At 40.9% G+C, this 11498-nt stretch overlaps 2 protein-coding genes, 1 long non-coding RNA gene and 1 other non-coding gene across 4 annotated transcripts; 2 read left to right on the forward strand and 2 right to left on the reverse strand.

Moving 5' to 3' along the window:
- The first annotated feature begins 100 nt into the window (after window positions 1-100).
- On the forward strand, window positions 101-6360 carry LOC148409695 (kelch domain-containing protein 1-like). Its single transcript, XM_088439728.1, has 13 exons — window positions 101-351; window positions 1094-1164; window positions 1396-1513; window positions 1673-1785; window positions 1881-1971; window positions 2834-2932; window positions 3278-3352; window positions 3424-3482; window positions 3559-3671; window positions 3923-3995; window positions 4339-4423; window positions 5102-5181; window positions 6024-6360. The coding sequence occupies exons 1-13, from the start codon at window positions 253-255 to the stop codon at window positions 6151-6153; spliced, it is 1206 nt and encodes a 401-aa protein (XP_088295854.1). The 5' UTR covers window positions 101-252; the 3' UTR covers window positions 6154-6360.
- On the reverse strand, window positions 3162-5442 carry LOC148409696 (uncharacterized). Its single transcript, XR_015868471.1, has 3 exons — window positions 5099-5442; window positions 3548-3652; window positions 3162-3407 (listed from the first exon to the last, which is right to left on the reverse strand). It is a non-coding gene; the product is annotated as an uncharacterized LOC148409696 (long non-coding RNA).
- LOC148409697 (LIM and SH3 domain protein 1-like) lies at window positions 6252-10922 on the reverse strand. The gene is made up of 7 exons (XM_088439729.1): window positions 10776-10922; window positions 9952-10046; window positions 9773-9857; window positions 9262-9369; window positions 7737-7806; window positions 7575-7642; window positions 6252-6754 (listed from the first exon to the last, which is right to left on the reverse strand). The coding sequence occupies exons 1-7, from the start codon at window positions 10917-10919 to the stop codon at window positions 6581-6583; spliced, it is 744 nt and encodes a 247-aa protein (XP_088295855.1). The 5' UTR covers window positions 10920-10922; the 3' UTR covers window positions 6252-6580.
- A 385-nt stretch (window positions 10923-11307) lies between these two features.
- trnac-gca (transfer RNA cysteine (anticodon GCA)) lies at window positions 11308-11379 on the forward strand. The gene has a single exon. It is a non-coding gene; the product is annotated as a tRNA-Cys (tRNA).
- Window positions 11380-11498: the final 119 nt, after the last annotated feature.

Here is an 11498-nt window from a genome sequence, read left to right on the forward strand (position 1 = left end):
TATTCACTTCCCCAATCACGTGATCAGATTCACCTGTGTAACTCAATTAAAAAAAACTCAAATTGGCAGAACTGAAGTGCGCATGCGCATAGAGGCAGGTGAAAAGCTGCACTAACGAGACGAGCAAGCAGGAAGGAGGAGTGTAAGCCGAAAGAAAACAACAAGACCTCCTCTCGACTCCCCTGTCCGCCCTTTTTTCTGTTTTGTATTTGTTTTACACTTTTATCGAGTTTTACGCCAACGCAAAGCGAGATGGCGGGCGTACCCGCGTCGACGAGGGAGCTGGAGAGGAGCGCCCACACTGCCTTCATCCACGGCGATAACACGCTGTACGTGTGGGGAGGCTTCCAGGTAGGATAAAAGTCAATAAAAAAGCCAAACAAACTAACGTCATAAAACAAACGAATTGTTTATTTAAGTTGCGTGTCTTTGAGTACGTTTCGTTTCGGTTGCCATTGTTCTAGTAACGAAATACAGCATGAAACTAATTGTTCGTTACTGTTATTGTATCGCTTAACTGCAAAAAAAAAAAAAAAAAAATGCCAGAGTGTCAACATGACTGCCGTTTCACATTCATGGGCAGGGGCGTAGCCGTTTTATCAAGGGGTGGCTCGAGGGTCAACTTGTTCAGCGCTAAGCCAAATTTAATGAGCAAATTCCCATCAAGTTGACATCTGTCATGCTATGTTTGACTTGCATAAAATCTTCAAGTATTCAGACACCGAAAATGCCTGAAGGCAGCACTGAATGAAAAGTTCTTCAAAGTATTGTCATTCTTTCCCGCAAGCTTATGACACAAAAGCATGTAAGGGATGTGAAAACGTTCAGAGCCACATTCTGAAACTAGAACTTAAACTAAAACCGAGACAACAAATAAGAAAATGGCAAAATTGTTTGAATAAAACCCTAACCCTGTCATTGCCGAGCATTAATACTCTAATCCACTATTTATTTTGAAGATGTGAAACCTATATGAACATAGAGATGCAATCAATAATTCTTCCATCTTAGTTGTTCTGTCCTTTTAATGTAACCTTACATACGCAGCAATCTTGTTTGTGCATTCGAAATATGTTTGTGTTTGTCTTCAAAGGCCTCCGTCGGCGAGGACGTCATGCTCCCCACTGATGAGATCTGGATCTGTGACTTGAACAGTGGCACATGGTAAAATAAATAAGGCACAGTGACCTTCCCACATCCTTGAATGATTAAACACTGGAGCAATGATGTCCAAACCTCTTAAAAAATGAAAGAAACTTGTTACGCAACTTGCCAAAACCAATCCCAGCTACTGATTTTATTTTCTTTAAAAAAATTCCAAGAATTTTGTTTCTTAAACATGCTAACGGGCATTTTTCCCCCCCTCTTTTTTTTGTTTTTGTTTTTTCGCAATAGGCAACGGCGGGAGATGGGTGGGGAAAGCCCCCCTCACCTTCTGGGCTTCAGTGGCTCCTACGTTAACGGCTCACTCTATGTTTTTGCGGGATATGACGGCCAAACATACACCAATCAAGTGAGCATGTGAACATGTGACATGTAGCATTAGTTATTTAAAAATATGAGATGCTTTCCTAGCTTCATTTCTCCTGATAGAAACCAACCATTTTTCGAGCATTAATCTCCCATGGAAATAATGGGCATGATTTTATTTTTGTGTGTGTGCTGTGCGTAGATGTTCAGCATAGACCTTACGCAACATTGCTACTTGTGGAAGAAGGTGATGGCGGCCAAAGGAACCACACCCTCCCCGAGGAACAAACAGAGCTGCTGGGTGCACGGGGACAGGTTTGAAATCATTGCAAAGTAACCAATACGTACAAACCATTCAGGTTTACAAGAAAAAAAAAAAACTTTTTTGTGTGTGTTGTCCGTGGGTGCAGGTTGGTGTACTTTGGTGGCTATGGATGCAAGACACTGCGGGAGGTGAGGAACATGGAGTCGACCAACTTCATCATCGAAGAGATGACATGGGTAAAGCCTCCTTTTGTTGACAGATTTTCCTCAGTTAACTCCAAAACTGTTCCTAGCATGACTGTGCTATATGGAAAATTAGCCTATGGAGACTGATCTGAGAATAGAGCCCGACCGATAATGGCCCTTCAAACATCTCCCAAAAATAATCACCCAAATGGCCAATAGTCACCAATTTTAACTCTTATACTCTGACCACTCACAAGTAATCCTAGTGTCATTAATTATTAAACATAGATCTAGATCATAACCTATTGTCCTGAAATATATCTGTCATGAAATTTGTTGAGCTTATCTGTGACTTTTCATTCAAACCAAAGCAACTCATATTTTTTTTTAAAGTTATGATCAGGTGAGCCATGCATGGAAGTTGTGCAAAGAATTGACCCAGATGCCAGTACTTTACATGCAACCTAAAGTTAAGGGAAAAAACAAAAAAATCAAACTACAGAGTGCACCAAATGCATAATGTGTTAAATAAGACATCCATTCAACTGCTACACTCACAAAAAAGTCATTATCTTCATAAATTGCACCACACAATGCATCCTGTGAATTTAGGAATTTATTTTTCACACAATATATCACTGTTGACCCCCACTATTTGCAAGGAATGGGTACCAAGCTAGCTTGTGAAGTGTAAACATTCACAAATGCATTGATTCCTATTGAAATACATTGTGATGACACATGCTATTCTAATTATCATTTTTTAAATGAATCTGATTTGTATTTTTTTCCTGCCAAAAATTAGCATCGGCCGAGAAAAACATCGGTTGGAAACAAATTTCCGAAAATAATGTAAAGCTTACTAGCTAATGAAAATGCATTGGCTCTACAATCAATTCATCTGTTCGTTTAGTTGACTGTCGGCGACGTGTCGTTTCGCTGCTGGGGCTGGCACAATGAAGTCAACGTATTTGATACCTTCACGAGCACCTGGAGCGAACCCGAAACCAAGGTTAGCCTCCTCTTTTGCCTTTAGCCTGTTAGCGCGCTGCTAAATGAAATCCTGCAGTGGCTACGGCGATGCATGTTTTCAGATTGAAGTTTTTTTTTTTTTTTTTTGATTCCTAAACACTTTGAGTGCCATTGGCGTAAAAGGACGTCAACAGAAATGCTACCAAGGAACCCCATTGACAGCAATTCACGTTAATACCATTTTATTTATTTATTTTTATACAGTCAAAGCATACAAAGTGACCCACCTGAATCTGCCGAGTCACGTTTTGCAATTCCTATTCAGGGTTTCGGTCAAGCAAAGCCGACATTGAATGTTGTTCCAACTCTTGTCTCTCCTGAACAGGGCACGCCACCGCTCCCCCGAGGCTGCCACGCCAGCGCCGTGGTGGGCAACAAAGGTTACGTCTGCGGCGGCGTGGTGAGTGACCAGTTTTAGCTTCCTGTTTTCATGTCCTCCCGTCACATCTCGACCCCTGAATTATGAAACAGGAAAGCGGCGAGTTGGACATGCACTGCTTGGACCTGGACGCGTGGAACTGGACTCAAATGTAACACAAATGTCTTATGGGTGTAATGAAGAGTATGTTGTGTATTAACTCGCTGTTTTATCTACCGGCACTTCAGTGAGGCCTTGTCGTGCCGCGTGCCGCCGGGTCGGTCCATGCACGCCATGACGCACATCGCAGATCACAGCCTTTTCGTATTTGGCGGTCAAGCTCTAGACGGGAAAGCGCTCAGTAAGTGTCGAGTTGACTCTAAACTGGAATACTTTTGGATTTGGGTTGATTTGATGTAAAAAAAAAAAAACCATCAGATTTCTGAAATAGTAAAACAATTTGCGTGCAAAATCCCATGTTTAAATTTTGTGCATGTGTCCAAAACATAGCAGCACTTGAACGCAATCTGCTCATGTATCTTGTTGCTGTGCGCAAGGTTGAAGGTCACGTTCAAGTCCGCTTGTGTTTTAATCTGTATTTTGTCATTCCAGATGACGCCTGGCAGTTCGACACGCTGGCGAGAGAGTGGTGCGAGATAACTCACCCGCATAGGGACAAGCCCAGGTAGCTGGATTATTTTTTGTTAAAACGCAGTATAAGAAACAAATGCAACATGGCTACCCTAGTCTATATAAACAAATGTGGCTATTTCACTATAGCAATGCAATTTGATCACTGTAGGCGGAGCCACTTGCGGTCACGCCCTACCAATCAAATTGAGGAGAATCCAAATGTCTGCAACAATGTGCTTGTCCCCATTTGACACAATTTAACCCGTATTTGAATATTTGCAGTCGTGATTTTATCCCTTGTATGAATTTTGAGCTCAGTTGCTCTTCCTGCTTGACTAGCAACAATCCATCTGCAAACTCTGAATCTCATCTTGATAACATTCTTTTCCATGCAGGGTGTGCCACACTGCCTGTCTGGGGAATGACAATGACGTAATCATATTCGGGGGGAGCAGTGACTTGTCAATCACCATGGATTCGGTATGGAACGTATCTAGCACCTCCCACTCTTCTTTTTTTTTTTTTTTTCGTGAACTCCTTACACCATTTTTTTTTCTTGCAGTTACTGTGTACAGTTCTAACATAGGAATGCTACATGACTATATGTTAATGTGTCACTAAGTGGTTTAAGGACCCAAAGGTCAAATGAACTCACAAAAGCCGCTTTTCAAACTCATTTTCTTGGTACTTGTAATCCCTCGAACCTGAAAGTTCCAAATGCATAAATTCAGTACTGCAAACCCAAGCTCTGCTTCCTGCATGTTTTTTTGACCCTGGAACTAAATTTAGACAACAGTTCCTGCCCCATCCAATAACAGTGGTCCTCCCAAAGGTTCCGGTCCTCCTTAGCAGGATCTTCTCTTGGTCGGCATAAATTACCTTGTTTCCTGTAGCGCAAACACATTAGGTCAACCCCAAATTTCCTGGACTTTACAAATACAACGAAACGACTGAGACTGGCCTTGACCAACAAAAATGTATAAATAGTTGATCCGTCCCTTAAAAGCGTTTTTCAAACCAAATTTAGCATGTCCACGCTTATTTTTGTTGATGGTTGACAAACGTCTCATCTTTACCTGCCGATATGTGTCCCAATACTTCTGTCAATGCAATGTCTTTGTGCGTATACAATACATGATATCACATTGTGATTACCAGATCACCGTGCTGACGTGTCTGTCGCAAACTCACAGCGGCGATGTGTTGATCATCCAAACGCAGCCGTACACACTCTTCAGGTAACAGTGCTCTGTGTTTTCATTTGTGTGGCGCACCTTTGAACGTTAAGAAGGTTATCTTACTGGCTATTTATACACGCGCACGCACGTGCTCTTCTTGCATGAGCTTCACTTGCTGCCGAATGCCTCTGAGGATAATCATTAGTAGGTCGCCCTCTATTGGCCAACTCATTTAACTGCACAGTGTGGTTAAGATGGAGCCTCAAGTGTAATTGAGACACTTTTTTTAATAGTTTTTTTTACGCTGTGTATTTATGTATTTATGAAATCGAAATAGGAATATTTAGGGTATTATGACTTTTAAAGACTTTTGCATTTATGGGAGTCTAGGCTAAGCCAATCATTGAAATGCAATTGTCATAAGTTGGCTGCTAGCACTACCTGGTGGTTTTGGAATGTTCACCCCATTGGCGTTTAAAGGATTAATGCAAAAAAATGGGGGAAATGCCTGATAAAACATTGGATTTTCAAAATTGACAATTTCCAATTTTGAATTGCAGTAAATCAACCTGGCATTGGTTAAATTTGACACCTATAGGGTGTACCACTCGACATCCCATTTACAGGGGATGGCAGCGTTGCATATTGAAAGTCGTCATGTTTTGACAGTCCATGCAATATTTTAGCCTCCTAGTGTGTATTTTTTTGTATGCTTTTCCCTTCATCACACATCAAAAAGCCAAGTTAGCTCAATTTCCCCCAGGCGTCTATCTGACACCGTAGTGCGGATGCCTCAAAATAATTGCTTTTCCTTAGTTCACCACCAGGCGTCGCTGAATCCTACATATTGGGCCTTTAAAAATCAATGGGCTTCTCTCACTCAATCATCTTCTGTCCTCCAGGTTGTGCGAGGACTTCCTGGGGAGCAACTCCGAGCTGTTCTCGCAACACCTTGACAGGCTGCCAGCCAAGCTACGTGCCAAAATCGACAAGAGAATCTCCTTCTTCTCAATGTCTCATGCATCCACTTGAGGAGTGACGAGCCTTTCGTTGCTAGCTTTAACGTTTGTTTGCGCTGGTTCCAAAGCCATGGTGCTTTATACTTTTTAAAACGCACAATAACAAAGAAAAACATTTTGCAAGTTAGGTTTATTTTAATGTAAATGTAAGAGTATTTTATCTTCATATGTGCAATATTTTGGAAATGTTTTGTGAATAAAGTTACTGATTTTTGTTATAGTCTCCATTTTTTTTTCCTTGGTATTTTATCACTGTGTACGTTCTTAATATCAGAATGGACCAATTCTGACCATGGGTTGTTTTTCCCCATCATCTTAGATCAAAGATACATGAATTTGGAGGGGGTTGTAGAAGAAATGTGGCGTGCTGCTGAAAATGACGGTAAAGAGAACAGCTTGGTCCAGGTGAACATGACAAGCGAGTCGAAATGTTTGTGTCGTCACACAGGCCGCACGTAGTTGGCGGGAAGCATCCCCCGCTGGCCCGTGCGCTGATTGGTGCCGAAGAGCCACCCCTCGTCGATGAACTCCACGTCCCCGATGAGGTCGCCATCCTGCAGGGAAACTTCATCCGACTCCGCTGCCGTGTAGCTGTACAAGGCCTGGTAGCGTTTCTGTGGCGGAGCAGTGACTCAAGTAAGAATTACGACAGTAAATGAGCCTGACATGGGCTAAATTTGATACCTGCAGAGAGTACAGGCCAGGTCATTTCAAAACCAAAAAATGTTTTTTTTATTTCAGTCCTTACAATGAAAATGATTTTAACAGGCCTTCTCATTTTTAAAAGCACAATTTTAAGACTAATACACTTATATTTTTCAGGACAATTGGTTGTATGAAACAAAGTATGTTTTAATGAAATTGTAGTTTGAGAAACAACTTGATATGAAGCTGCTTCTATTTTTCAGGTTAGCTAAATTTAAAAGAAAAGATGTGATGTATACTTGTATTATGAAGACATTTAATCATAAACATATGATACATTCATATGTTTATGATCATTTTTAATTTGGTTTGTAATTTCAATAACCGAATTTTCATGGACGTTTAACCAATCATTCCCAAATTATCGAACTTAAAATTAATTTCTTAAAAACAAACAAATGCAACAGTACAGCAGTTTTGATATGAATACTTTTGTCACGCAGTGCGCACATATCACCATTTGCATCACAAAAAGTTCGTAAGGAACGCATTTCATTGTTCCAAGGTGTCCAAGATTAAGGCTTGTACCTCAGGTAGGCTTGATATTGAATGTCGCTTAGGAATGCGTGTCACAAATTATTATTCCTTTTATTTTGTCCAGTATATAAATTCCTTCTGTGAAATCCAATCCTGCTTTTAGTAATAATAGGAATGAACTACATGCAGGAAGTTGCTTCTGGATTCTACTACGCCTATATTTAATGATAAAACATAGTGTAGTGTCCTCACCCCACCATCAGATGGCGCCACAGGAGTCGGGCGTATTTGTGCGTCTGCTTGGATCTGACTCGTCGGTTCTTTACGGAGAATAAAAATAGAAAGAGACATGCAGCTATACTCTTTCTTTTTAGTAAACATGGATTAATTTGAAAGTAAGAGATGTGGAGTCACCTTGCCTGTTTTCCGGGGGCGGCGCGTCACTTCGTACTTTGCTCCTCTCGAAGTCCTCGTGGTACTTGATCTGCCCACAAGATGGCAGCAAACATGTCAATTCCTCACTGTCATTTGTTCACATTCTTGAGATTATTTGAGTCGCACGCAAACATGCGCCTGCGTATTTCTCACAGAACCTTCTACATTTTTTTCACAGTCGCAGATACGATCATATAACTGATTTTTTTAATTTGTTTTTCTTTTCTCTAGTTGGATGTGTGGGCTACTCGTTCATCCCTTTATTGTTGGCTTGCAATGGTAAAAATCACAAGAGTAAGACATTTCAAAGAATACAAGTGAAGGTGGAGAAATCTTGATTTGTGCAGCTTGGTCCCTTTGTGTGTGCACGCCTTGGCTTTTGTGTGGAATGTATGAGAGCGAGAGAGCGGATGTTCACTTGGTGTCCGCAGCTGAGATGTTTTGACCATATAGGGCCGCTTCTGTGCGCAGCCAAATAACTGAAACGTTCCCTGCTTGGACTTGCTTCAGACGACTGTTGGAGCTTGTGTACGTGCTCTCTGCTCTACTTCAACTCCGCATTATGTCACTGCGAACGCACAGAATAAAAGTCCCACTAAAAAAAGGATGTTAAATTGGATGAATTGTGTTCATTGAAATCTGGAGTATTTCAGCCTCCGCCGTGATAGGGGGCGCTAGGCTCTCGTTTAGCTTCTCGGAGATGGGATATCAATCAGTTTTGAGAAATCTGAGTTTTACAGTTGAAAATGATTTAGTTCTTTAGCAAACTAGATTCTGTGTTTGCAGTCATGTGACCAGCGCAAGCTGCGAAAATTAGGAAAGAATTGAGGACACTGCTAAATCACCTGGAGCAATAATGTGATATCGTAATTCCCCAAATCTAGGACGCACCTGTAAATTGAGGCTCAAATTCTGGTATTTTCTATGCTACTGTGTATAAGATGCAGCAAAAGTTTGAAGACAATGTAAAAATGATAGCAAAACCGAATAACTCATCTTTTTAAAGTCTTCATATTTTGTTTTGTTCATAACTGTAAGATATATATTTGTTGCTGCTTAAGTGTGTTTCAGATTTCCCACATTGTCAGCGGTCAGTGAATGCCTCTCCATTTGATTTTGCCATGACTACCCAAAGTTGTGCACCATCCATGTGCCGCCAAGTTTATGATTGCGTGTATGTGGCAAAAGACCACGATTAATAAAGGAGTCAAATGGTATAGCTTTCCGTGTTCTCCAACCGGTGCATTCAGCTCCGTACCTTGCCACTCTTTAATAAATAAGGTGGAGATATAAATTTTACATGATACTCTCCGTTTTTAGTAATATTGCTTTGTGTGAAAAAGGACTGACTCGGACCTTGGTTCGGTCTGCTCGCTTCTTTTGAAAATATTGTTTGATAACCCCTAGTTTATAGGACGCACTCATAGCTTTGGCCCTTATTTTTGAGGGGAAAAAAAAGTGTGTGATATATTTGGGGGATTACGGTTTTCGTTGCTTTTCTTACATCACTGATTTGCTCCTGCGTTTTCTTCAGCCTCTGCATCTCCGGCGTGTCCACCACCACGCTGAAACCTTTACCCTTGTTCTTCTCAAACTCTTCTTTGTAGAGGGCCTAAAATCGCAATTGCAGCCTTTAGACACTTTCTTTGTTTTTGAAACCAGCGTGACCTAGCATAAAATAAAAAGATTCCTGCGTGAAGTTACATTCTGAAGCATGCTGGTTAAAATCACATGAAATCTTGGTTGAAGTCATTTTAAGCTGGAATACAAGGGCTACCAGTCAAAAGTTTAGAAACACTTTGAGCAACTGTGTCCAAGCCTTTGACTGATAGTGTACGATATCTGTGAGTCATGTTGTGACTATGAGGAATATTTGCAGGCGCTGCACACGGACTTTTATGGTTATAAACAAGCTGCAGCTGCTTCTTCTTCTTAGGTCGGACCAAGAATGGATTAAAAGAACATTTATGATGGATTTTGAATTACAGGCAGAGAACTTTTTTTTCAACACTCACCTGGCTGTTGAGCATGCTCTGTTGCTTGAGACGCAGGTTCTCGGGGGTGTCGGCCACAATGGTGAAGGAGGTTTTGGGGTAATGCCTTTTTTTAAGAGGTAAGCATCACAAACACACCTGGCGTCAGTGCTTCACAGCTGTTGATTTTTTTATGAAGGTTGTCATGAATTAAAACATACATGCTGCAGTAAGGCCGCTTGTCGAAGCCTTTGTAGTTGTTCATGCTCAGTGCCATCTTGCACACCTCGCAGCTGAAACAGCCTTTGTGCCAGTACTGCATACAAACACACACAAACGTATTTACATTTCAAGATAAGGATAAATCAGTATCATTTATTCATCCGTCTAATTTTTGCAGGTATTTCAGATGGCCAACACGTGATGTGTGGGCCACATACTGTCAGCTACAATTCTGAAGGCAAGTAAAACATCAGGAACTGTTAGAAAAAGACCAAACCCACAAAAAACTCATAAAATAGCAATCAATTGCGCAACTTGTTTTCCGTCAAAATATTTCGACGTCTGGAGGGAGTTGATAACTGAAATGCCCCCACCTTATTGAAAGCCGGGTATGGTGTATATAACAAAGTGGTCTTTGAATGTCAATACAATAAACACCATGAGATGAATTGGTCAAACTCCAACAGCTATCTGCACTTTGTCTAAACAACGTCCGTTTTGTTTGGACTTTTTAGAGTGTAACATTAACTTGCTCCCATCAATTCTAATTCCACAAAATCACACACCACGTTTGGTCTTTTTCTATCCAACCCCCCCCCCCCCCCCCCCCTTGTTTTATTTATTTAGGAATCTTGCATCTAAACTTAGTCGCATTTGCATCTTCCAATCGAAAATCCAACACGCAAAACGTAATGATGGGCCTGAATTTTTCAATATTCAGGCCAAGAAAAAAAATGCCTATAAAATTGCGACAGTTAATAAGCAAAACAATGGCAAAAGAGCACAACAAAATATACAGTATAAGGACTTTTTTTTTTTTTACCTTATCGAGGCAGTTGATTTTCTCCGTGGGGTAAACCGGTTTGGTGCATCTCCCACACGGCGGATTCATTCTCTTCCCCCCCACAAGAAAAGTCGAAGGAGTTGCAAGATGCGCGAGATGAATGAACCGAGCTCTCACGCGCATGTTTAATACACACGCGTGACGTCACATGTAGGATGGGTCTGCATACGGAGCCATCATTATTATAAAAGACATTTTAAAGCGATGGCATTGCACTGCCGAAGTTTGCACTTAATAATAATCATAAGTTAAATGTTATTGTTCGTCAAGGGACCGAAAATGAAAGTTAAATCTCGTTTGTTGCAAACATAATTTTTCGTCAGTTACTATATGATAAAACAATTATTTAGAAAAGGCACAGGCCCCAGGAAAGACGAGAAAATAAGAGTTGTACTAATTTGATAATGTAACCGTGCTTTTCGAAAAAGCATTCGAATTATGTCGCCATCTATTGGAGATATGAAGTTTTGTCTTTATTTTAACTAAGAAAATTGCGCGCCCACTGTCAGATGGGGGTATAGCTCAGTGGTAGAGCATTTGACTGCAGATCAAGAGGTCCCCGGTTCAAATCCGGGTGCCCCCTCTTTTTTTCTTCCCTCCTCATGACAATTCATATTTGCTTTAATTAAAATGCTATCTATTTATTTAACGCGTATATTCACTAGGATCAGGGATTTGAATGTGGGGTCCGCATTTTTACCA

Source organism: Hippichthys cyanospilos, chromosome 17, assembly GCF_059441005.1.
Source record: "Hippichthys cyanospilos isolate Australia breed blue-spotted pipefish chromosome 17, RoL_Hcya_1.0, whole genome shotgun sequence".
NCBI lineage: Eukaryota > Metazoa > Chordata > Actinopteri > Syngnathiformes > Syngnathidae > Hippichthys > Hippichthys cyanospilos.

Coding starts and splice junctions, on each gene's coding strand:
- LOC148409695 (XM_088439728.1), top strand. CDS start 253: ATGGCGGGCGTACCCGCGTCGACGAGGGAGCTGGAGAGGAGCGCCCAC. Junction 1,514..1,672: donor GCCAAACATACACCAATCAA/GTGAGCATGTGA, acceptor TGCTGTGCGTAG/ATGTTCAGCATAGACCTTAC. Junction 2,933..3,277: donor GGAGCGAACCCGAAACCAAG/GTTAGCCTCCTC, acceptor TCTCCTGAACAG/GGCACGCCACCGCTCCCCCG.
- LOC148409697 (XM_088439729.1), bottom strand. CDS start 10,919: ATGCGCGTGAGAGCTCGGTTCATTCATCTCGCGCATCTTGCAACTCCT. Junction 7,807..9,261: donor CGCAGGAGCAAATCAGTGAT/GTAAGAAAAGCA, acceptor TCTTGTGGGCAG/ATCAAGTACCACGAGGACTT. Junction 7,643..7,736: donor GCCCCCGGAAAACAGGCAAG/GTGACTCCACAT, acceptor TTCTCCGTAAAG/AACCGACGAGTCAGATCCAA.